General features: G+C 44.3%; 3 protein-coding genes and 1 long non-coding RNA gene across 13 annotated transcripts; 3 read left to right on the plus strand and 1 right to left on the minus strand.

Moving 5' to 3' along the window:
- Nucleotides 1-920: 920 nt before the first annotated feature.
- LOC103968543 (receptor protein kinase TMK1) lies at nt 921-5328 on the plus strand. The gene is made up of 2 exons (XM_009381797.3): nt 921-3374; nt 4605-5328. The coding sequence occupies exons 1-2, from the start codon at nt 1010-1012 to the stop codon at nt 5132-5134; spliced, it is 2895 nt and encodes a 964-aa protein (XP_009380072.2). The 5' UTR covers nt 921-1009; the 3' UTR covers nt 5135-5328.
- A 5268-nt stretch (nt 5329-10596) lies between these two features.
- LOC135650633 (U-box domain-containing protein 21-like) lies at nt 10597-12178 on the plus strand. Its single transcript, XM_065170123.1, has one exon. The coding sequence runs from the start codon at nt 10640-10642 to the stop codon at nt 11954-11956; it is 1317 nt and encodes a 438-aa protein (XP_065026195.1). The 5' UTR covers nt 10597-10639; the 3' UTR covers nt 11957-12178.
- A 135-nt stretch (nt 12179-12313) lies between these two features.
- On the minus strand, nt 12314-17723 carry LOC103968545 (uncharacterized). 10 transcript variants are annotated; one of them, XR_010501675.1, is made up of 8 exons: nt 17148-17723; nt 16871-16953; nt 16513-16619; nt 15645-15733; nt 14744-14832; nt 13829-13917; nt 13027-13199; nt 12314-12899 (listed from the first exon to the last, which is right to left on the minus strand). It is a non-coding gene; the product is annotated as an uncharacterized LOC103968545 (long non-coding RNA). The 10 variants fall into 10 exon arrangements; XR_010501673.1 differs by having other exon boundaries at nt 16802-16953; XR_010501677.1 differs by lacking the exon at nt 16871-16953 and having other exon boundaries at nt 17148-17404; nt 17481-17722.
- Nucleotides 17724-18445: 722 nt separating this feature from the next.
- LOC103968546 (G-type lectin S-receptor-like serine/threonine-protein kinase At1g34300) lies at nt 18446-20971 on the plus strand. The gene has a single exon (XM_009381799.3). It carries the CDS (start codon nt 18477-18479, stop codon nt 20838-20840), a length of 2364 nt encoding a protein of 787 aa, XP_009380074.2. The 5' UTR covers nt 18446-18476; the 3' UTR covers nt 20841-20971.
- Nucleotides 20972-21024: the final 53 nt, after the last annotated feature.

The following is a 21024-nucleotide window of genomic DNA, read 5'->3' on the forward strand; positions in this document are numbered from 1 at the left end:
TTTGGTATAGAATGAACACTTTTGTCTTGGGTGGGGAGAGAAGGAACACAAGCAACGCATCTGTCACCTCTGTTGTGGAATTAGTATGCTTGAATCCTTCGTCAAATAGCTATATATTGTTCGTAACGGTTGAGTCCAATTCAATCCAATGTAAATTTGGTGTGCGTCGATGGGATAATGATACAGATCTTAAGAGTAAAGTTGGTGATGGAGTTTTGGCGTCCGGCTCCGAGACGGCGTATCGTTACGTTAGATCCCCTATAATACGACATAGAGGAGGGCTGACATTAATTACGAACATGTCTCAAACGTGTCCCCTGCTCTATCTAACTTTCTTATCTTCTTTTAGATTCTCTTTAATGCAATGTCTCATACAATACATGTAATAATATTGACATATGCGTTACTTAAAAATTATGACAAATTATTCATACGAATTCGAATGAGTCGGATTTTTCATGGAGTGGATGAATAGGATGACACCAGAATAAATCATATTATGTTGACCTAAATTTCGTTATTTAGTTTCAATAAATCGAGGCCGGATGGCTGCAGAGCTTGGTCCTCCTATAGTGAAATCCTGGCCATTGATTTGAGATCATCGTGTCTCGATCAATTTGATCTGGTTGTGATAATGCAGAGCTTGATCATCCTATAGTGAAATCCTGCCCATTGATTTGAGATCATCCAGTCTTGATCAACTTTGATCTGGCTGTGATAATTACGCCACGTAACGTGACGGGGCACATTCAGTGGAGGCCGATGAACAGCGCGCCGAACGCCCAAAAATGGCAACCGTCACGTTGATGGCGACGCAAAAAGAATCCATCGGGCAAAAGCCCGTTCCGTCCGCACAAATCCCGGGGGCCCCACCACCCTTACCCTTGAAGTGCTAATCCCTACTGTTCTTCCGACTCCCCCCCCTCTCTCTCTCTATCTCTCTCTCTCTCTCTCTCTCATGGCCTATATGCTCTTCTCTTCTCTCAAACCCTAGAACTTGGGACTAATCATGGCCGATCCCTCCCCCCGCCGATCCGCCGAGCTCCTCCTCGCGGCGGCGGCGGCGGCCAACGTCCTGCTGCTGCTTCTCCTCGCCAGTGCCGCCCCCCGGGCCACGGCCGACACCGACCCCGGCGACCTCGCCGCAATGCTGGCCGTTGCCAACGCCCTCGGCGCCGACCGGGCCCTCGACTGGTCCCCCTCCGCCGACCCCTGTTCCGACTGGGCCGGCGTCGCCTGTTCCGGAGGCCGTGTCACCACCATCCAGGTCGGTAATCGCAACCTTGCCGGCTCACTCCCCGCCGACGTCCGGAACCTTACCTCCCTTTCACGGTTGGAGCTCCAAAACAACCGCTTATCCGGGCCTCTCCCTTCCCTCGCCGGCCTCTCCTCCCTGCAGAGCCTCCTCCTCCACCACAACCTCTTCTCCTCCATCCCCCCTGACTTCTTCTCTGGTCTCTCCTCCCTCCAGTCCGCCTACCTCGACGAGAACCCCTTCGCGCCCTGGCCCCTCCCCGCCACCCTCAGCGATGCCACCGCCCTCGTCAACTTCTCCGCCAACGCCGCCAACGTCTCCGGCCCTCTCCCGGACTTCCTGGCCACCTCCTTCCCCGGCCTCGACCACCTTGGCCTGGCCTTCAACCTGCTCTCCGGTCCCGTTCCGTCGGCCTTCGCGGTCGCTCCCTTCCGATCGCTCTGGCTGAACAACCAGCGGGGCCGCAGCCGCCTCTCCGGCGGGATCGACTTCGTCGAGAACATGACCGCTCTCGAGGAGCTCTGGCTGCACTCCAACGAATTCTCTGGGCCGCTCCCGGACTTCTCCGGCCACACTAGCTTGCGCGATCTCCAGCTCCGGGATAACCAGCTCACCGGCGTCGTGCCCTACTCCTTGACCGAGCTCAAGTCGCTCTCCAAGGTCACGCTCACCAATAACCTGCTTCAGGGTCCGGTGCCGATCTTCCCGGATTCGGCGACAGTAGACCTTGTCCCTCAAAGCGAGAGTTTTTGTCTGAACACGGCAGGGGAGTGTGACCACCGAGTCACTATCTTGCTATCCATCGCCAAAAGTTTCCGCTACCCAAGTGGGTTCGCCGAAAACTGGAAAGGAAACAACCCGTGCGGGTGGCTGGGGATCAGCTGCGACGCCGGTGGCAACATCACTGTGATTAATTTCTCAAGGATGGACCTCAATGGGACAATCTCGCCGGATTTCAGTTTGTTCACCACATTGCAGAGGATGATGCTTTCAAATAATAACCTCACCGGGACGATCCCGTCCACGCTTACCAATTTGACATCGCTGAAGGAATTGGACGTCTCCAACAACTCTCTACGGGGTCAAGTTCCAAGCTTTAGCCAGAATGTATTACTGAAGACTGATGGGAATGTCAATATGGGGAAGCCTGCCATTGCTCCGCCAGGTTCTGACTCTGATTCTGCTCATAATGGTAGTGATTCAAATCCAGCAGGTTCTGTTGATGGGAGCAGCGGCAGCAGTGGGAAGTCTTCTTCTGGTTCCATAAGTGTTATTGTGGGTTTAGTGGTCGCAGGGGTCTTCGGTGTCAGCCTTGCTGGACTATTGGGTCTCTGCTATTACAAGAGAAAGTTGCAGAATTCTGGTAGGGTTCAGAGTCCGAACACTACAGTGATACACCCACGGCTTTCGGGGTCCGACCAGGATATGGTGAAGATCACGGTCGTGGGTTCAAGCATGAATGGTGGCATGACCGCTAGCGAATCTTACAGTCGAACAAGTAGTGGCCCAAGTGATGTTCATGTAATTGATGCAGGGAATATGGTGATTTCTATTCAAGTTCTTAGGAATGTGACCAACAATTTTAGCGAAGAGAACATTCTGGGGCGTGGTGGTTTTGGTACAGTCTACAAGGGTGAGCTCCACGATGGCACAAAGATTGCAGTCAAGAGGATGGAGGCAGGCATCATCGGAACAAAGGGCCTGAATGAATTCAAATCTGAGATTGCAGTGCTTACCAAGGTCAGGCATCGGAATTTGGTCTCCCTTTTGGGTTATTGCTTAGATGGGAACGAGAGGCTCTTGGTCTACGAGTACATGCCTCAGGGGACACTGAGTCGCCATCTTCTAGACTGGAAGGAGGAAGGATTGAAGCCTTTGGAATGGAAGAAAAGGCTAAGCATAGCACTGGATGTGGCGAGGGGTGTGGAATATCTACACAATTTGGCACATCAGAGCTTCATCCACAGGGATCTCAAACCTTCTAACATCCTCCTTGGGGATGACATGAAAGCTAAAGTTGCAGATTTTGGTCTTGTCCGACTTGCACCAGATGGAAAAGGTTGTTCTGTTGAAACAAGGCTAGCTGGTACCTTTGGTTATCTTGCTCCAGAGTATGCTGGTAATTCTCAAAACTATCACTGAGCTGCTATACTGCATCATGCAACTAAGATACACATGTGATTAATTATGCAATCTGTTTGATACAACCCTCTAAGCTCTTAAAAGAATTTCTTATAGTCCTACCTACAACCCTCAGGTCCTGATTCAGTAGTTCAATGTCCTGAAATATCTCATCAATGTTTTAGTGCTAACTCCTAATACTAAAGACTTACAGTCTCTGTTTGTTTATTTATATTGATCTAGGCACCTGTATACTTGCAGGCATTAGTTGACACCGTATGAATGTCCTGAATAATGTAGCAAATTGGTCACTTATCCAAATTATGTAGTTTTACAAAAACATGGTTAAGAAAGAAATGCTTCTTTGGGATAAAGAGATAGTTCTATTAAATTCTGATGGTAGCAAAATTTGAACATGATTATAGATTATTAAGAAATATGGCAATATAATAAGCATCTTGTAGTAAGCTGGAACACATAAGATGACTTTGACGTTATTGTTATCATTTAACTTATTGTTGACTGCATGTCTAACTTGCATAGTGTACTGAAATTCTTGAATTTGTTTGCACTGGTTGATGATGAATTAGTTCTCTCTTTGATTTTGCGATTAAACTTCTGTCTTTGCTACTGTATTTGAATCAGATGCTGTCTTTGATACTTTTGAGATGCAAGGTTTGAGGGGAAATATAGGAATAATTTTCACTGAAAGATATTTATAAATTTTACAAACAAAAAGAGAGAATAGTGCAAGACTAGAGAATCATTTTCCATGAGATGATGGTCTTGGCAACAGATGCACATTATGGATGAACAATCCACAGTTTAATATATTTGTTTGACATATGGGTCATATGCAAACGGTACTTTCTTACTATAAGTAACATTTAAGGGGCTCTCGATGATCAAAGAAGAGAAATAGAGGGAGATTTGTGTTTCTGGAGTTTTACTTTTACCATCAATTCAATTACAACGATTAGATTGGTTTTATTAGCAAATCGTCTGATCTTTCATGAGGTTTACGATTACGTCTAGCCTGTCTCGATCAGGATTGGTTAGTTTTTGAAATGCATAATTGAATGTTTGTTTTGTTGTTGTAATCTTTTAATTTTTTGTCAATTATCTTTCTATTAACTTCAATTTTCCATTCAAAGATTCACAAGCTCATCAACATAAGAAGCTTTGTGACATGCTGAAGCATCTATCAATTATCTGTAAATTTTTGCAGTTACTGGTCGAGTCACCACAAAGGCTGATGTGTTTAGCTTTGGAGTGATACTGATGGAGCTGATCACTGGTCGGAAAGCGCTCGATGAGAGCCAACCAGAGGAGTCTGTGCACTTGGTAACATGGTTCCGGAGGATGCAGCTCAACAAGGACACATTGCCCAAGGCCATAGACCCAATGATTGATCTCGACGAGGAGACCTTTGCAAGCATCAGCACTGTCGCAGAGCTTGCCGGTCACTGCTGCGCCAGAGAACTATACCGAAGGCCCGATATGGGTCATGCAGTCAATGTGCTGTCCTCGCTCGCCGAGCTGTGGAAGCCTTCTGATCCTGATTTAGAGGATAGCTACGGTATCGACCTCGATATGTCACTTCCTCGAGCACTGAAGAAATGGCAGGCATTCGATGACAGCAGCCACTTCGACGGAGCCACATCGTCTTTCCTCGCGAGCGTAGACAACACCCAGACCAGCATACCGACGAGACCGCCAGGCTTTGCAGATTCCTTTACCTCTGCTGATGGAAGATGAATTGAGAACGATGCAGTTCTCATCTGTGATTATTCATGTTTATGGTTTGGCTTTGCTTTTGCTTCTTGCTTTCCGTCCGTTTCTTTTGATTTGCCACTATCTGTAGTTGATTCTCTCAGACATTTCTCCGATCACTTCCTGTGCTAGTTCTGCATCAGAATTGCAACTTGCTAAATCACTTGCCTTCTTTCTTCTATCCATCGCATATTGTCTACAAGAAACACCATTGCAGATGTTAACAGCTGCCTCTTCAGGATTCAGAGGAATGAACAGTAAGACACGCGGCAGAGCACTCCACCGAAGATGCACTGCATCACGCGACGCTGCCGTGGTGGAGGCGGCGCTGAACGCGGAGGCAGGCCAAAAGGCAAAGGCATGAACGAGTAGTAACAGCGACAATAGGAAAGAAGGCAAGCGAAGACTGTTGTAATCGTTAAAACTGTAGTCTGTAATTGCTTATCAAATGGCACCATTGTGATGCATCAGTGCCTCGTCGTCTCCACGAAACTGCTTCCATCCATGTTGGAAGTCGGCGATAGGTAGCAGTTACCAACATGGTGGTCTTCTTCTTAATTATGTATAGCTTATCTATCACACTTCCGATCAGAATTGGTGGGATCATATTCGTGCCGAACCAATATAGTTTATCTTTTATTTAAATAAATTTGATTAGTTTAGAAATTCTTTTCCTACATTAAAAATTTATTCAACAAAGAAAAAAATAATAAAAAAGATTAAAAAAAATCTTTATTTTTTATTGAAATTATAAATCCTGAGTGAAATTTTATTTTTTATAAAAATAAAAGTTTATAATATAAAAAAAAGATTATTATTTTTAAGTCAAATCAAAATTATTATTTTCGATCAAAATATGAGTGACGTGAGACCACAAATTGATTTCGCGTGAGTGGTGCGAAACATAATCATCTTAAATGAGTTTGATTGTTATTTATTTATTATCTTTTTCTTCTACTTTTCTATCATCGAACAAACACTTTTGTGCTGCTCGTCCTGCATCAACTTTTGCTTCGGACATCATTTGCCATCATCAACTGCTCATATGTCGAAGAGAAGAACCACAGCCAGAGAGACGGGCATCAAAAGAAGTCTCACGAGTGTGTGACACTGGACCCAACTCATTCTCTATACTCGATGAATCGACAAAGAATGCACTACAGATGTAAGAACAGAGAGTACACTCTTGGCATGGCCGATGTGCCATGAAATGTGGACTAGTACGTACTGAAAACGCAGCAAACAGATGGGGCGGTGGGGGAATCCCAATTGAAAACTCCACCGCCCATGTGAAGTGATGATGGAGAAATAGGAGAGGATGGCCTCCTCACATCAATGCCTCTGTTCTATGTACGCTCTCTACTGGGTTTTGAGTTGGATGAGGAGCAAACCAGCTAAGCAATGAGTGTTGGCCAAGTCTCGTCGTCTAGGTTGGAAACAGATGTATGCATCGAGAAGCACTGCAAATTTCCATGTAATCTCTGTTGACGAGTTCCAGCATTCAAACACCGGCGTGCCACAAGTCTACCATCTTGCATGGATGGGCTGGATCTGTTAGTGGGTTCTTAGACGATCGTAAGCGTCTGCATAGACATTTTGACCATTTAAAGCAGACTGTTTCATAGAAAAATAGCTTCTGGATGACATGAGTGTCGTGAAATAAATGGCTTCATCTCTCAGCTGAGCTTCCAGATGCTTGGGAGTTGACTAAGTCAGGTTCTGGGGAGATTGCAGACGAGCACAAATAGGGATAGATTTGGGGATCGGAAGCGCCATATATTTCTTAGTGAAGGAACTGAGATTTTCCTGCTCTCGACGGTATCCTTCTTCACGCACTTTTTGTAGTTCATTCTTCCAGAATTTGAACTTCGCATTCTCCATCTGAATTAGGCTTGTAACGTATGGATTTCCACCACTGCAACAGGGAATTTTTCTTTAAATTATTATCTTAATATAAGAATTTTTTTTATGAGAACAGAACTGTGTTAATTGTTGAAGGTGATCTTAATTTGGCTCCGCTTTCTTTATATGAAAGAAAAAACCTTTTGTATGCCTCGGTGCGCAGTTGTTGTCTGCATACCACCTACGACTGTCTACGACGATAGTACTGATATTATCGACCGGCAACCTCTCCAGGTCGTAGTGTGGTGTTGTGCCATCATGTCCACGCGCGATTGTGTGCATGCACAACTCGCACGATTGTCACAACACGATTGCTCTAGTCACCATAGTCGCCACAAGCACTAATACTACTACAGCTACTGTAAGGCCGTTGCACCTTATGGTACTTCATCGCTGCCCACCATTAGGCTAGTGACCATTAGAGGTTATCAGCCTCAACAATATTATCATCAATAATAAGTTGTCAAATGTACCTCGATCAAACACAAAGAACCTCGCAATCGGCCGCAAGCAATCGATAAGATGGACTAAACAGAAAAGTGATCGTTTAAGTATCGTAAATAAAAATCGAATAACATATTTTCGTAAGTGAAGAGTGCTAATAAATAGATCTAGGATATTTAATTTTTAAAAACATGACTTTGATACTAATTATAAGCATAAAAATCATGATTATGATATTATTATGTAAAAAAATTAATATCAGAAATTAAAATCAAATAACGATAGATCAGATTTACGATGCATACCTTTCGATATCATTCAAAAAAAATTTATCTAAATTATAAGTGTACCATCATCGAATCCGAAAGCCACATCGACGTCGATCTGTAAAGAGAATTAACTCTTCTTATTTTTTTTCTTCCGTTACAGGATCGTTATAAAAAATGGATTAGAGATTATGAGAGATTGAGAATATATGTAATCTCAATTATTGATGTAAGATAATAATTATAATTAAGAAAATTCCTCCATTATAATTAAACTTTCTTTTTCTAACATCAGAATATCTGAATTATAATTGATACTAAACTCAGTTAGCCGGAGTCTCTCAAATCCTTCAATTCCACAAGTAAAATCACAGTTTTTGATTCTTTGCAACATGCCTCACTGATACCAAAAGAAAGGTGTGATGATTTAAAAGCATGCATACATAAAGCATGAAGACTCCATTTCAAGTATTTCTGCATTAGTCCTTCTGCTCAACAAAGTTTTCTCCGATACAGTCTGAAGACACTGAGATCACCACTATATTAAATTATAATTCTTGAGTTGAGGTCAGTCTTCTCGTCTTTAAATCTTGGAAAGTTAGTCTTAGAAGTATCACCGGCACCATTTTGTAGGAGCGTTTGCGATCTCATCAAGCCAATAGATGCCCTAGTCAAGCTGTCAAATCTTATATCCTCTTCTTCTACTTAGAATTCAAGAGTTCTAGATGAAACGTTTATCTGCAGAAAGAAACTTGACTGTGACAGGTAGCCGCTGTCCCTGCTTTGCTATGTTCTTCAAATTCAACTAGAGAACTCAAATCTGCAATCAAGTCAGAACAATCACATGTTTCTCTTTCTTTTTTAAGCTAGTGCAAAGAAAAGGAAGAACAAGTTTCATATCATTCTGCAAGTAAGTTCCAAGCATGCCTGAACTCATCTCTGATTCTCTTACCCCGCGAACGATTCAGAGTTCTGGATGGAACAGTTATCTGCAGAAGAAATCTGATTGTGACATACAGCTGCTGTCACTGCTTGATTGTGACATCTTATATGTCAAATCAGCTATTATATATGAACAAATAAGCTGCAAATCATATCACAACACTCTGCAAATAAGCTCCAAGGAATGCCTAACTCATTTCTGATTCTTCTATCTCTTACATGCAATTCAGAGTACCAGATGAAATAGTAACCTGTGGAAGAAATTTGACTGCGACATATAGTTCCTGTCGCTGCTTTCTATGCTCTACAAGTTCAACTCCAGCACTCGAGTCTGCAATTATAATCAGATTACTTATTTTCCTATGAGAACAAGTTTCATATCATTCTGCAAGAAAGCTCCAAAGATGCCTAAAGTCGAGTCATTTCTGATTCTCTTTATCACACTTGCTACATCATCCAATTACTCAATTTCCTTTTCCCTCGTTTCTGATTCCTCTGTACACATTATGTTATCATTAGCTTCAAGTTCAAACTCCTGTAGAACATAAAACTTTTGGATTTGGGAATTTACATCACATACAAATCGTACAGAACCGAACCTGCCGGTTTTGCAGTGTTGAAGTGGTTGGTACAATTGCAATGCCCATCAAAAGTTTGGTCTCAGTTAACCAAAGAGACCATTTGATATTGATCCATCTTTTCTTATTGCCTACTTTTGACCTGTAAAAAGAGTACCGTTACCTATAACTTTGGTTGAATTAAACAGCAAGATTGTGACCGAGAACCATTTGATATAGTACACATATTGACTGCTTACTAATCAACAAAGCTCACTGAAAGAAAGATAAAGCCTTCTAGTGGACCAGAGGTTGTAGTTGGACGGTTTTCCATCCTTATTTTGATATCCAATTGGGTAGAACGGCGAGACAAGAAATATTCTTAACTCATTATAAAATATTATATTAAACACGGTAATCGATGTCTATTTGTTAAAATTACTCTACCTTGTCCGCTACTCACTATAAAGGGATCATGTCGAGAAGCCCATCCGACCTTGGTTTTCATGCAATTGACTATGGAGCGCACACCCAAGTTGTGGGCGAGTGTTCGAGCTATCGTACCGACCATTTTAGACTTCTTGCGCCCATAGGTAAGTCTGAATTGAGTCGAATTGATCCGGCCATCATTGACATTTTCCCTATCAGTATCTCAAGTTACATAAGTCAAACAGTAATCAAGACAAAGCAAAAAAGTGAAAATTTGGTTTGCTTTGGTTCAACAGTACCTTGCTCTGTTTCATCATCATCATCTTCTTCTTCTTCTTCTTCTTGTGGTCCTTCATCATTTTTGACCACCAAGTAAAGAAGCGCAAAGAGCCAAAAACTTTTCTCACTTGGAACGGCAGATGAAGCATTACTCGGAACTGAAAACCTAAGACTTATGACAGATATCAGCAGCAGATGTTGAAGGAAGCCAGTCAAGGTAATGCGGCCAAAACTTAGGCAACTGTTGTCACCGCAGGATTCTCCGATTTGCGTTGAAGAAGCTGAAACAAAAGGTTGAGCTACGTTGTTTTTACAGCTATCTTTTACGCCACCCTTTTCTTTTTGTTACTGCAAGAAGACTCGATCGAGCCGGTGGTCAATCGAGTCGCACTCTCCCATTTAGTTTATTGTCTCGTTCAATCCATCAGGTAATCGCACAAATTTGGTCGCTCTCTCTCTCTCTCTCTCTCTCACCGTTTCCTCTCCGCGGGTTAAACATTCAAACTTCAACGGTCAACGTTCAAAGACAACGCTTTGCGCTTTGAACAATTCGCTCCTTCGTCTTAGCGAGATGGATTTATATAGACTCATCCATTGCCTTCCCTTCCTTCGACCTCTTCCATTGCGAATCTTTCAGCCTCGGACAAAATCCAATACACCAAGTTGTGTTCATGGCCTTGCCATGGAGAAGCCGTAAATCAGGCCAGAAGACCAAGCCAGAAAAGAGCGTTTCTCGCACGGAGATCTCGATCCCGATGCACTTCTTGTGCCCGATATCGTTGGAGCTGATGAAGGACCCGGTGACGGCGTCCACGGGGATCACCTACGACCGGCAGAGCATCGAGACGTGGCTGGGGCTGGGGAACACGACGTGCCCGGTCACGAACCGGGAGATGGAGAACGAGGAGCTCATCCCGAACCATTCGATCCGGAAGGTGATACAGGATTGGTGCGTCGCCAACCGGTCCCTGGGAGTCGAGAGGATCCCCACACCTAAGATTCCCGTGACCGGATCCCAGGTGGCGGACATGATGTCGGAGATCGATGAGGCCACCCGGCGTGGCGACCGTGCTCGGTGCGAGCAGTTGGTGGTGAAGGTCAAGAACTTGGCGAGCGAAAGCGAGCGGAACAGAAGGTGCTTCGCGTCGAATGGCACGAACGGAGTTCTGGCCGCCACCTTTAACGCATTTGCCGGTGCATCTTCCGAGTCGCCGGCGGCAGAGATTTTGGAGGAAGCCTTGGAGGCATTGGCGACGCTGTTACCGCTGGGCGAGGAAGCTGCTTCCCGCATCGGATCGCCCGAGTCCCTGAATCGCCTCGTGTCGATCTTGCAGCATGGAAGCTGGGCTACAAGGCTCAATGCGGCTTTGGTGGTGAAGGAGCTTCTTGCATCCAACGGAGCGGGAGCAGATGTCATCGCCGGGACCAAGGGGCTGGTGGAGGCGTTGGCCAAGCTCGTCGAAGAGCCCATATCCCCTCAGGCAGCGAAGGCTTCTCTCGTCTCCATCTTCTATATGATTAACCGCGACGAGAGGGCCGCGTCAAGAGTAGTCGATCTGGGGCTGGTGCCTGTGCTCATAGAGGTCCTTGTCGGCCCCGAGAAGAGCATGTGCGAGAAGGCACTGGCCGTGCTCGACGTGCTGCTGGGCTGCGGGAGCGGCAGGGAGAAGGCCTACGGCCACGCGCTCACGATGCCGGTGCTGGCGAAGAAGATGTTCCGCGTGTCGGACATGGCCACGGAGTTGGTCGTCTCGGCGCTGTGGAAGCTCTGCAGGGACGACGAAGTGGGGGGAGAAGGGAGAGGGAGATGCTTGCAGGAGGCCCTACAAGCCGGGGCCTTTCAGAAACTCCTACTTCTACTGCAGGTTGGGTGCGGTGAGGCGACCAAAGAGAGAGCTACCAATCTTCTCAAACTATTGAATGGTTGCAGGGGAAGGGAAGAATGTGTCGACACCATGGATTTCAAGGGACTTAGAAAGCCTTTTTGAGTACCAAATGGTCGATAGGGATAGAGGAAAGATCGTAACAAAGAGAGCTTTTCTCGTCGTACTTTTGTTTCGGTCGGGGGTGTGATTCAGATATATGTACAAAAACACAGAAGAGTGCTCCTGGTTTGAGGTACACATACCACCTGTTACATGTCAAGAAAAGAGAAAGAGAGTGTTTGGTTGTCTTGCTTCTTTCCTTCTGTGCTTGCAAATTCTAGCTGAGATTTCAAGAGCGTCTGCGTATGTTTGATAGCAATCCCAGTACATACAACTCAATTATTTTGGTTCTTCTCTCATATACAGATAGATATATGCTCAGCTTAACATTCACCATATGAGACAGAAGAACATTCATCATGATGAGAACCATAGAGGTCAAACTTAATTAAGCATTCAAAATTATCTTAATACCCAAGCTCATGACACGCATTGCATTATCTTCATCGTCACTTCACCATTGTACTCCTAAGAAAGTGGATCCAAAAGGTATGTAGATGAGAAGCCTTCTACACTCACAACTCACGCTTCTCATCCATCCAAAACCAACAAGGGATCGGACAACGACATGTCCGTGATAAATGCCCTCCGACCAGTATTCCACGTTGATCATGGACTCTCTCTCACTCTCTCTCTCTTCCCTTTTTCCATGCGTGCGAGTTGGACTTGACCACATTTTAAATCAACCCGCGGTCGTCGCTACTGATTTGAACAGACCGGTGGAAAAATTGCTGGTGATCGATAATAACGAGCCAGCATAATGTGGTGTGTTGATGGCGGAACTCTGAGGCCACGCATGGCTGAGATTTGATACTTCTCTTGAAGGTCTTCGATGTCAAATCTGTCCTCGCCTAGTCATGTCCTCCCCTCCCATAGCCCATAGCCCATTGATTGTAAGAGTAATATCAGCTCCAAGTGTTTGCCCTTGGAACCAGTCTGCAGACATCTGATGGCGATGCAAGCACCAGCAGCCAAACATCTCCATCAGAGCGGGAAAAAGAGGAGCAGGAATCAAGATTGAATACGATCGACAGAAGAGTGAAAAGAGACACTGGCACCAAAATGGAACATACCTTAATTGCCAATCATCATCGGCCATCTGCAGATAATTCAACAACCTTGTGCGGTCAGATGTTTGTTCATGGATGGCCTGCACAAGCTATGAGTTTATGTGCCCATTGGCCCAGTAACTTGAGCAGAATGAACCCCAAACATTATCATAACATCAACCACCCTTAATGCAAGACTGCTTAGGCGACAACAATAGCTCCAAGAGACGCCATAAATTTTTTTGGAGGAATACGGAGTAAAATAGCAATAATAATTAGAAGAAAAATCCATTGTGTATTGTCTTTTTGGGAAACAAGGATGCCAGAAGACAATAACTTGCAACACATCTTTTGAACAATAATATACAAATCAAAGACAGAAGACTTAAATATTTGTTTGCTACTTCACATGCTAGAACCAGAAGCAACTACTCAAATTTTGCCAGCACCTTTATATGCCTGCACATATCAGATTAAACTAACATGGTATTTAACAGGGTCCATGATATATCTGGTGTTTGCATGTCAGCCAATATGGTCAGATAACATACTAGGGTTGCCCCACACAAATGAACAATTTGGGCCCCTCATGCATCCATGTCATTCCACGTAAGAACCACTGTCCAAAATGGTATGCTCGAGTTTGCAAAGATTAAAATGACCAAGTTTTGGACTATCAATAATGTAGATGCAACAACGTAAAAGATTCCAAACCAGAACAACACATAAGCATGATTAATGTATACGCAAAAGCTTAAAATCCCCAAGCAGCATAGAAATTTAAGAACAAAGAGGCTCAATTTGTCTGCTACAGGCAATAACTTACCTAATAGTTTCTATTGATTTTTCAGATGCTCCTCAACTCCTTGCAATTCCTTGATCTTTTTGTGATATTTGCAAATGTGGTTAATGCACCTGACACCCAATGGAAGCAAAACTATCCGTCATATCGAACTCATAAAGCTGTATGTGCACCACCAAGCGGAACACTTGTATGGCTTGGAAGAAATGCCACCATGATATCAGGATAATATTAACAACACGTTACAGGATAAACAAAACATGTGAAATTTACCAATAATTATTAGAAATATATCATTCATTTTGAAAAATTACGCCCAGATTCTTGACATATATCTGTCATGTTAGCATTCATTTAGAATATTCAAGTTAACTACTTCACTAACATCAGTTAGTTTTAAACAAGATAGACAATACCGAATAATACCGTCCGGTATGGGCGGTACGTACCGGTCCAACGGTATACCGGTACGCAGACCGTTCGTTACCGAACGGAACAAATAATAATAATAAAATTATATATATATATATATATATATATATATATATATATATATACCGTTCCGTACCGTACCGAGCGAACGTTGAAACACCGGTACAGTATGATATTTCGAACCTTGATTTTAAGTTCTAAAGAATAATATAAAACATTAAGTTACCTAAAATGATCTTGACATATTATAATGAGTTTTTAAAGGGTAACTTTCATCAACAGTAATTTCAATTAACAGTCAATTGACATAAATTAGCTATAACCGCATACACATCACTTTCAAATTTAAGAACAACAGTAATTTCAATTAACAGTCAATTGACATAAATTAGCTATAACCGCATACACATCACTTTCAAATGTATACGCAAAAGCTTAAAATCCCCAAGCAGCATAGAAATTTAAGAACAAAGAGGCTCAATTTGTCTGCTACAGGCAATAACTTACCTAATAGTTTCTATTGATTTTTCAGATGCTCCTCAACTCCTTGCAATTCCTTGATCTTTTTGTGATATTTGCAAATGTGGTTAATGCACCTGACACCCAATGGAAGCAAAACTATCCGTCATATCGAACTCATAAAGCTGTATGTGCACCACCAAGCGGAACACTTGTATGGCTTGGAAGAAATGCCACCATGATATCAGGATAATATTAACAACACGTTACAGGATAAACAAAACATGTGAAATTTACCAATAATTATTAGAAATATATCATTCATTTTGAAAAATTACGCCCAGATTCTTGACATATATCTGTCATGTTAGCATTCATTTAGAATATTCAAGTTAACTACTTCACTAACATCAGTTAGTTTTAAACAAGGTAGACAATACCGAATAATACCGTCCGGTATGGGCGGTACGTACCGGTCCAACGGTATACCGGTACGCAGACCGTTTGTTACCGAACGGAACAAATAATAATAATAAAATTATATATATATATATATATATATATATACCGTTCTGTACCGTACCGAGCGAACGTTGAAACACCGGTACAGTATGATATTTCGAACCTTGATTTTAAGTTCTAAAGAATAATATAAAACATTAAGTTACCTAAAATGATCTTGACATATTATAATGAGTTTTTAAAGGGTAACTTTCATCAACAGTAATTTCAATTAACAGTCAATTGACATAAATTAGCTATAACCGCATACACATCACTTTCAAATTTAAGAACAACAGTAATTTCAATTAACAGTCAATTGACATAAATTAGCTATAACCGCATACACATCACTTTCAAATGTATACGCAAAAGCTTAAAATCCCCAAGCAGCATAGAAATTTAAGAACAAAGAGGCTCAATTTGTCTGCTACAGGCAATAACTTACCTAATAGTTTCTATTGATTTTTCAGATGCTCCTCAACTCCTTGCAATTCCTTGATCTTTTTGTGATATTTGCAAATGTGGTTAATGCACCTGACACCCAATGGAAGCAAAACTATCCGTCATATCGAACTCATAAAGCTGTATGTGCACCACCAAGCGGAACACTTGTATGGCTTGGAAGAAATGCCACCATGATATCAGGATAATATTAACAACACGTTACAGGATAAACAAAACATGTGAAATTTACCAATAATTATTAGAAATATATCATTCATTTTGAAAAATTACGCCCAGATTCTTGACATATATCTGTCATGTTAGCATTCATTTAGAATATTCAAGTTAACTACTTCACTAACATCAGTTAGTTTTAAACAAGGTAGACAATACCGAATAATACCGTCCGGTATGGGCGGTACGTACCGGTCCAACGGTATACCGGTACGCAGACCGTTCGTTACCGAACGGAACAAATAATAATAATAAAATTATATATATATATATATATATATACCGTTCCGTACCGTACCGAGCGAACGTTGAAACACCGGTACAGTATGATATTTCGAACCTTGATTTTAAGTTCTAAAGAATAATATAAAACATTAAGTTACCTAAAATGATCTTGACATATTATAATGAGTTTTTAAAGGGTAACTTTCATCAACAGTAATTTCAATTAACAGTCAATTGACATAAATTAGCTATAACCGCATACACATCACTTTCAAATTTTGCAGAAATATGTATATATACTAAACTGAAATTTAGTAAAACAATATGAAAATATGCAATTTAATATTTTTTTCCCCTTATTTTGTCTCCACTAACAGGAGCACAAATAGGTGTATTCGAGTGACACATACCTCATTGCTTGCAGAGTTGATCATGTTACACGAGTCATTTGCTCACCAGCCATTATGCCATGAATACACCACTCTAAACAAGCTTCTTATGTAAAATGGCCTTCTATCTGCATAGAGTTTACCAAGTCTTCCTCAAATAGAGCTAAGTTACAAGTACTCCTAAAGGGGGGGGAGTGATATAAATACCACAAACTCAGCAAGCAACGAAATGTTTTTGTACTTCCAAGCAAGGTAAAGAAGCAACTAGTAGAATACATAATGCATCATGTTTAGGAGTTCAAGAATCTACCGAAAAATAAGATAAAGGTCAAAAAACTATCCAAGAACTTGATAAAGCATGATTGGTGATAGGGAGTACGTCGTCAGCCAATAGTCATCTGATACACAACCGTCGAGTGATGTCTAGGATGAAAAGAGAAGACAAAGCCACCCTCCACCCATCTGCCCACATGAGCAAGGATCCAAGATAGACAATTACGGGTTATCTCCCTTTGTTACTTACATGAACAAGATACCAAAGAAAGACTGTTGAAGATAGTTAGAGAGTACCTTCCCGTAAAATATTTTATGAAATATCCTAACCCTTTTCAATCGATATAAAAGTTTATTTTAAACATAATGAGAGAAGGCCTTACTTTGACTATCGACGTCCGCACTAGTACCAAAATCTCTTCCAACCTCGGTCTTCAATTGACACCTCGGGAGCTTAAGGTTTTTATCTCGGAGGATATCACTGCCGACTGCCCAGGTCCAGACCGTAAATGATAACTTCCCTCATCAATTGAGAGCAATGGAAATCACACTTGCCACATGTGATCGATGATATCTTCGAATTGGGAACCTAAATCATCCCCATGCTGCTCCTCGAAACCGCCTTTTTGCACTCCTGGAACTGCGAAAAAATTCAACCAAGAAAGCAACAGGAGGTCGAATCTTTCCACGCCATTCGAACCGTAGCTACGACGTACTTGAACTGCGGCGATTGGAGCGAAATGTCAGAGGACGAAAGAGACCGCGGGCTAGGGTTTCATCTCGGAGGCAGGCTTCCCACCAAAGATTAGGCGAGGTATAGGACGAGAGAGAAGAGAGAATGACGGCGGCGAACCGAGAAAGGCTCGTGTGGCTTTCTCCGGTGCGAAATCGCCGTACATCACGAACACGGCATCGGGCGGCGGACGATGACGAGGGGAAGCGCAAAACCATCGGTGGACCAATAGGTTTCACGGGCTAAGGATCCATTTGTTATTGGGCCTAACTAATGGCCCATTATATATAAATTGGGGTTAATTAAGACCCGGGCTAAGGATCCATTTGTACTGAGCTTACTGTTGCTATCAATTTAATATAGTCAATTCCAAATAATTACAACTTGCTGTTGTTGCCGTACTCGAACGATTGAGACTTCGTGTATGAATATAAATAAAAATATAAAACAAGGATGTTGATCACGTGATCTCCTCAAGAAATAATAATGTAGTAACGTGGAATCAGAACTCCGTCAAAACCCATCCAAACGCCATTCGAACCCATTGCTCCACCAAATGATTCAGCAAACCGTTATTTCATTGGGGTTGCACCAACTTTGCTGTCGGCCAATCGACAGCTGATCGTTCCACATACCGCGAGACAATTTAGTCCGCCTTTGAACGATCACAAGGCGGCGGAGAATTCCCCTTCCGAGACGTCATCCAATCGAAATGGAAGGAGGACCGACGAAGGGGCCTTCCAGTTGCCGTGACGCCCGGTGAATCTGACCTGCCTCCTGCCATTTTGTCAAAGCCGTCGAATCCGACGGTGGAGTATGCAATGATCGGTAAGGTAATCTCACGGGGGTGACTTGACTCCCCGTCGTTCGTTCGTTCATGGTCAGTCAGACGTCAAGTCAACGGTCCAACCGCCGTTCGTTCTCCATTCGATTATAATACCATGCCCAAGAGAGTAACCCCATCTCGAGCCCTGAAACCATGGTTCCTCTGCTAGCAGTATTCTCCCTTGTGCTGCTTGTCATCAGCAACCACTCACCGGCGACAGCCGAACGACTCAGCTCCTTCTCCGCCGCCGACTCTCCATGGTTTCCCTCCCAGGACCGCATCCTGGTCTCCCAAAACCAAACCTTTGCAGCCGGCTTCCTCGGTCCCCCCTCTTCCTCCGGCCACTTCATCTTCGCCGTCTGGGTCCAGAAGTCGATCGATCGGACCATCGTTTGGTCCCTCGGCGGCGACATCGTCAACTCGTCTGCTCTGGCCATCTCGTCCCTCGGTGTCCTCTCCCTTAACGACTCCTCCGGCCGTAACCTCTGGCCAGACGCCGGTGGAGCCTCTAATTCTTCCCAACTGGTCGTCCATGACGATGGCAGCCTGGTCCTCGGCAATTGGAGTTCCTTTGACTTCCCGACCGATACCATCCTCGCCAACCAGATGGCGCCTTCGAACGGGAATGGGACGACGCTGAGGTCGGGGAACTACCAGCTTGTTGGTGCCAAGTCCCTCGTGTTTAACGGCACCGATAACTACTGGAACGCGTCGGACATCATCCTCAACCTCACATCGGACGGGCAACTGGTCATGGAAAACGGCAAAGGAGTGATTGCAGCCGACAAAGGGAAAATCGTTCTCCGGAGGCTCACGCTCGACCCTGACGGCAATTTTAGGATATACAGTCTTGATGCAAGCTCGGGAAGGTGGCAGGTGGTCTGGCAAGCGTTGCTGGAGCTCTGCACCATCCATGGCACTTGCGGCACCAACGAGATCTGCATGCCCGACGGCTTCAACGCCACCAAGTGTGTCTGCCCACCAGGCTACCAAAACAGCACACGTAGCAATTCCTGCGAACGGAAGATAAAGCTCTTGTCTCCCAGCAAATTCCTGAGGCTGGACTTCGTGAGCTTCTACCAGGGATCGAACACTGCAGATCTGACGCCGCGTAACCTCGACGACTGCAGATCGACATGCGCGAACAACGCCAGCTGCATCGGCTTCAGCTACAAGTTCGACGGCCGGCAGACCTGCATCAACCATTTCAATCGATTCGCCAACGGGTATTGGTCTCCAGGGAGTGAGATGTCAACGTTCCTTCGGGTGGCAAGGTCCGAAACAGATCAATCCAACTTCACGGTGATGACCTCCTCGATCGACACGGTGTGCCCTGTTCAGATCAGTCTCCCCTTACCGCCTAAAGAGTCGAAGACCACCCTCAGAAACGCGGCCATCATCAGCACCCTGTTCGCGCTGGAGCTCCTGGCCGGAGTCCTATCGTTCTGGGCATTCCTCCGGAAGTATTCCAAGTACAGAGACATGGCCCATACACTAGGGTTGGAGTACATGCCCGGCGGAGGGCCAAAGCGCTTCTCTTACGCAGAACTGAAGGTCGCAACAAATGACTTCTCGAACGTGGTCGGCCATGGCGGATACGGTGTGGTCTACAAGGGGGAACTCCCTGATCGCCGCGTCATCGCCGTCAAACGCCTCAAGAACATCGGCGGCGCGGAAGCAGAATTTTGGGCCGAGGTGACGATCATCGCCAGGATGCATCATCTGAACCTGGTCCGGCTGTGGGGCTTCTGTGCCGAAAAGGAGCAGCGAATGCTCGTCTACGAGTACATTCCCAATGGCTCCCTCGACAAGTACCTCTTCTCCCCATCCACCGGAGTCGACGAAGGCTCGGGCGAGGACAAGATTGACGACCCAAGGAGAGAGTTAGTTCCTCCAAGACCTCTGCTCGATTGGAACATCAGATACAGGATCGCCATGGGGGTCGCTCGCGCCATAGCGTACCTCCACGAGGAGTGCCTCGAGTGGGTACTGCACTGCGACATCAAACCGGAGAACATACTGATCGAGGACGACTTCTGCCCAAAAGTGTCAGATTTCGGCCTGTCGAAGCTGACGAACAAGAAGGACAAGGTGACCATGTCGCGAATCAGGGGGACGCGAGGCTACCTGGCGCCGGAGTGGGTGATTCAACGGGAGCCGATCACCGCAAAGGCCGACGTCTACAGCTTCGGCGTGGTGCTTCTGGAGATCGTGAGTGGGGTCAGGAGCTCAGAGTTCCAGCGGTCGTCGCTGGAGAGCGAAGACTGGTACATGCCCAAGTGGGCGTTCGAGAAGGTGTATGTGGAGCAGAGGATCGAGGACATCCTCGATCGCCACATCATGGATTCCTATGACAACCGCGCCCACTTCGAGCTGGTGGATCGAATGCTCAAGACAGCCATGTGGTGCTTACAGGACCGAGCGGAGATGAGGCCGTCGATGGGGAAGGTGACCAAGATGCTTGAGGGCACCGTGGAGATCACAGAGCCTGGGAAGCCCACCATCTTCACATGCTAATCACTTCGCAGAGTATTATACTACTTGGAAAGCAAGGCTGTTTGTGTGCATGTCTACGCACGTATTTCAATAAGCAGACACTGAAAATTTTATGTTGAGATTTAAATTCTAATTTCATCTTAGTTTCTTCTTGTTTTTATAGTTTTAGGTCTGTTTGAGAAAAGATTAATTGTATGCCCTCCTC

Source organism: Musa acuminata, chromosome BXJ3-10 (genome assembly GCF_036884655.1).
Source record: "Musa acuminata AAA Group cultivar baxijiao chromosome BXJ3-10, Cavendish_Baxijiao_AAA, whole genome shotgun sequence".
In the NCBI taxonomy this organism is placed as follows: domain Eukaryota; kingdom Viridiplantae; phylum Streptophyta; class Magnoliopsida; order Zingiberales; family Musaceae; genus Musa; species Musa acuminata.

Excerpts from the sequence above, each read along its gene's own strand:
- LOC103968546 (XM_009381799.3), top strand. The coding sequence starts at position 18,477 with ATGGTTCCTCTGCTAGCAGTATTCTCCCTTGTGCTGCTTGTCATCAGC.
- LOC135650633 (XM_065170123.1), top strand. The coding sequence starts at position 10,640 with ATGGCCTTGCCATGGAGAAGCCGTAAATCAGGCCAGAAGACCAAGCCA.
- LOC103968543 (XM_009381797.3), top strand. The coding sequence starts at position 1,010 with ATGGCCGATCCCTCCCCCCGCCGATCCGCCGAGCTCCTCCTCGCGGCG. Across the intron at positions 3,375-4,604 it reads TCTTGCTCCAGAGTATGCTG|TTACTGGTCGAGTCACCACA; the intron begins GTAATTCTCAAA and ends AAATTTTTGCAG.